Source organism: Arachis ipaensis, chromosome B06 (assembly GCF_000816755.2).
Source record: "Arachis ipaensis cultivar K30076 chromosome B06, Araip1.1, whole genome shotgun sequence".
In the NCBI taxonomy this organism is placed as follows: Eukaryota; Viridiplantae; Streptophyta; class Magnoliopsida; order Fabales; family Fabaceae; genus Arachis; species Arachis ipaensis.
Genome location: NC_029790.2, coordinates 16,704,480 through 16,708,317, shown reverse-complemented (window position 1 = coordinate 16,708,317; position 3,838 = coordinate 16,704,480). Strand labels below are relative to the sequence as shown.

General features: G+C 38.2%; 1 protein-coding gene and 1 pseudogene across 1 annotated transcript; one reads left to right on the top strand and one right to left on the bottom strand.

Moving 5' to 3' along the window:
- On the bottom strand, positions 764 to 1,375 carry LOC107646422. The gene has a single exon (XM_016350606.1). It carries the CDS (start codon positions 1,373 to 1,375, stop codon positions 764 to 766), a length of 612 nt encoding a protein of 203 aa, XP_016206092.1.
- The window catches only part of LOC110263705, a 6,750-nt pseudogene continuing 4,778 nt past the window's right edge, over positions 1,867 to 3,838 (top strand).

Genomic DNA, 3,838 nt, shown 5'->3' with positions numbered 1-3,838 from the left:
AGTAAAAGTACCAATATTTACTCATATTGGCAGATATCGAACTCGATAATAAAATAATTTCTAAGTATAGAAAACTCCAATTTATAAAATAAATTATAACTTATTTATATTTATATTTTTAAAACTGAGGATCGCTACATTATACCCACCTTACAAAAATTTTCGCCCTCGAAAATTGATATAAAATGGAAAAGATTCATACTAGCGTAACTTCCCTTCTTAAACATGTCATAGAAAAACAGAAAGACTTGACATGTTTAGTTTGCAAATCCAGGATATTCTTATAGCTTAAAAGTCTACGCAAAGCGAAAGATACAAGATAGGCTCGATGCAGAAGGGTTATAAGGCAGGCTGGTATTAGACCGACGGGTTTATCGCTTCTAATACTTGCTTCATCTAGCTCCCAAGTTCTGCTGATTCTAATAGTGTCATTATACGTAATACTATCGAAACTGGTTCAACCTCCGACACTAAATCTATCACAACATACTTTTCTCTCGACACCTAACTGGTTATCAAAGATATATTTCAATCGGCCTAAACTCTTAGTCTGTATCCAAGTCTAAAACTACGTCCAGTCTTTCCAGTCCTAAACTTCCATATCCGGTTACGTAACCTAAACGAAAGCGGGGTCCTAGCTCTACACAGAACAAATCTGTCCTACGCATTCTGTATCATACTTACCTCGATCCTGTCGTGGCCAACTCGCATATGCAGTTCTCCCACACGAACAATCTCTAGACATGTGTCCCGGTGCTCCACATCAAAAGCACATTCCCAGTCCGTACCTGTGCGGCTCCTCTGGAGTAGTCTCACCAAAGCCTTCCTGTAGCAGTGTCCACTTCATGGAGCAATCCTCTGCGAGCTGGCTCTTCTTAACCAACTCAGTGAAATTTGGTAGCTTTTGAGGATACACGTAATTAAAGATATCCCTCCTTAGTCCTTTCTCATATTGAGTACATTTCCATTCCTCATAATCGGCTGGATTTCCTTGACAAGTTTTTGAGAAACGGCACAGATTATTGAATTCACGGGTATAGTCAGCAACGGACATATCATTTTGCTTCATCTGCATTAACTCCAATTCCTTTGCAGTGCGAAACGCATGCAAGAAATATTTACCGTAAAACTCTGTCTTGAATCTATTCCAAGGGACATCCGTTAACTCCACCTGTAAGGTATGACACAACTCTTGCCACCAATTCTGAGCATCTCCCTCCAACATATGAGTCACTATCTCCACTGACTGTACTTCAGGAACGTGCTGAGTGTACAAAAACTTCTCCACTTCTCGGAACCACTGATCAGCCTCCAGGGCATTGGCGTTCCCGTTAAACCGAGGTGGACCACTCTTGAAGAAGTCAGTAAGGGTCATAGACCTATAGTATCGACTTACGTTACTTGTACTAGCACTAGGGTTTCCACATTGACGTCCTTGCATTGGTTCAACCACGGGATTTCCTCTCTAAATACCTCGTTCGGATCCACGAGACAACATTTGGTCCCTGTTCACACCAAACAAGTGATATTAAGTTGATCAGTCTCAATATCACAAGTTTAATCCTTCAAGTTCCAGATGCATGCTCATGAATATTTATGCCACATATATCAATCAGATATCCTAATAGCACATACACACACCCAGAGTATGCCCAGAAGCATAATCAGTCCATCTCTCAGGCTTTATAGGAACGAACTGCTCTGATACCATAATGTAACACCCTACCACCCAAAAATTTTTGCTTAAGTCGTAAAATAGAGGTGGTGAGGTATTACGACTTCTAAAAATTATAACACATACCTATAATAGTAGAAAGAATATAATAGACTAAGAGCCTTGAAAAATGGGTAAAACAAAATCGCAAAATGAAAAGCGCCACGCTCCAGAAATGGAATAACTTGCGTGTGAGGCAAACTATAACTATAAAACGTAAGACAATAAAAGTAGGAATCGAAAGCCATAGGTACAAAATAACAAGCTCCTAACTCAGTCTGCGAAGTCAAGGCTGGCCGAAGAATATTTACATATATATATATACATATCCAAAACCCAAGATGTACATAAACAAAATTCTGCCTCTCCATAAACCTCTAAGAGGATAAAAAAGAATAAGTTATGTGGAGAGAAAGCTAAGTACGTGTATATACATCACTTCACAACAAAATAACATAGTAACCACTTTGCTTCAGGTGTCCGGACGCCTAATGAGATACCTGTCGACCTGCATATGAAAAACAACAACATAGTATGGAATGAGAACAGGAGGTTCTCAGTATGGTAAAGGTGCCCACATAGTTAATATAAAAGGTCTTGGGAAAGCCAGAGGCATTCCTAGAACTCTGACACTCAAAATCATTCTTAAATAAAATAAACTAAACCAAAAGTTAGGTAAGTTATCTAAGGTGTTCTAGTTTTGAATCTAATTTTAACTTAATACTTCACTTTCTGTCGCCTCCAATCCTCCGAATCATTGGTGGAACAACCATCTCCCGTCACACCTTCGTCAAGAGGGATTTCTCAAAAAACATACACATACAGTTCAAGCAAGAAAAGCACAGATAGAGAAGCATTTACAGCAAGTAGAACAAGTAGCGGATAAGCAGAATTAAACAGTTAAGCAAACCAAAACAATGCACACTCAAGCAAACAAACAAATGCATATAATGTATGCATGTCCTATGGCTGATGAGTCTCATCTGGCGGTTATATAGCCAACTCGACATGTCCTGGTAGTTAATCATTGGACAGTTCCTCTGTGCGCGCATCCCCAAGCTCAATAATATTCCATGGAGTCAAACTCCAAGCTCAAATATAATATTCTATGGCGTCACACTCCAAGCTCAATAATATAGTATTCCATGGAGTCGAACTCCAAGCTCAACAATATAGTATTCCATGGAGTCGAACTCCAAGCTCAAATATAATATTCAATATTCATATATATGCATGCCCATGGGGGAATCCGGGGAATTAAAGTGCCCGGTCACATCTTGCGACAGAGGGTCAACAAATAGTCTCTAATACACAAGCCACATAATAATCTCTTTCTTCTTAAAATACCACCTTAAATCAAAACTCCAATTCTTATAGAAGTTTTGGCAGTATCTCCTCTAAAGCTCAAATTTCTGCCACCCTTCAAGGGTCCCAACTATCAAATCAAACACCTCTCAGTCCTTCAAATCATTTCCAGTAACAAATTATTTCAAAATCAAACAAATACCAATATTAAATCTTTTCCATACCGACCAACTTCAACAGCAAATTATTAACAACAGCTAAACCACACATTTTATCCAATATGCACAATCCATCAATTATACATTCAATTCATTCCTATCTTAAGGTCTTCTAGCCTAAATTTTCACGTGACATTAAACATTAACTACGAGAAACCAAAACCATACCTTCGTACGGAATCAAAATATTCAAAGCTCTGGAGAAGCTTTCTGACCGAGCTATCGAAGAAGAAAATATCCAAAATCGTCTGTGCCTCCTAAAATTCCTGTTGGCCAAACCCAAGGGATAGAAGAGCTACATCACCTTCAACTTTCACCGATCAAAAGTGGTGCCAACGTGTAGAGGAAGAGGATACGAATACTTTTACTGGATTAGATTTTTTATTGGAGTTACGGATTGTAAGAAATCGAAACAGGAAGTTTAATGGGGTTTACGTTCTCTTCGCTCCTCTCTCTTGATTACTCTTCTCTCTCGCCTCTCATTCCTGTGTATATATATATATATAGCGGCGCAAGTATAATAATGATAATGAAGTAAATATTACTTAATTCCTTCGGTTGATACTATTATATATAAACCTAATTATATAATAATACTATA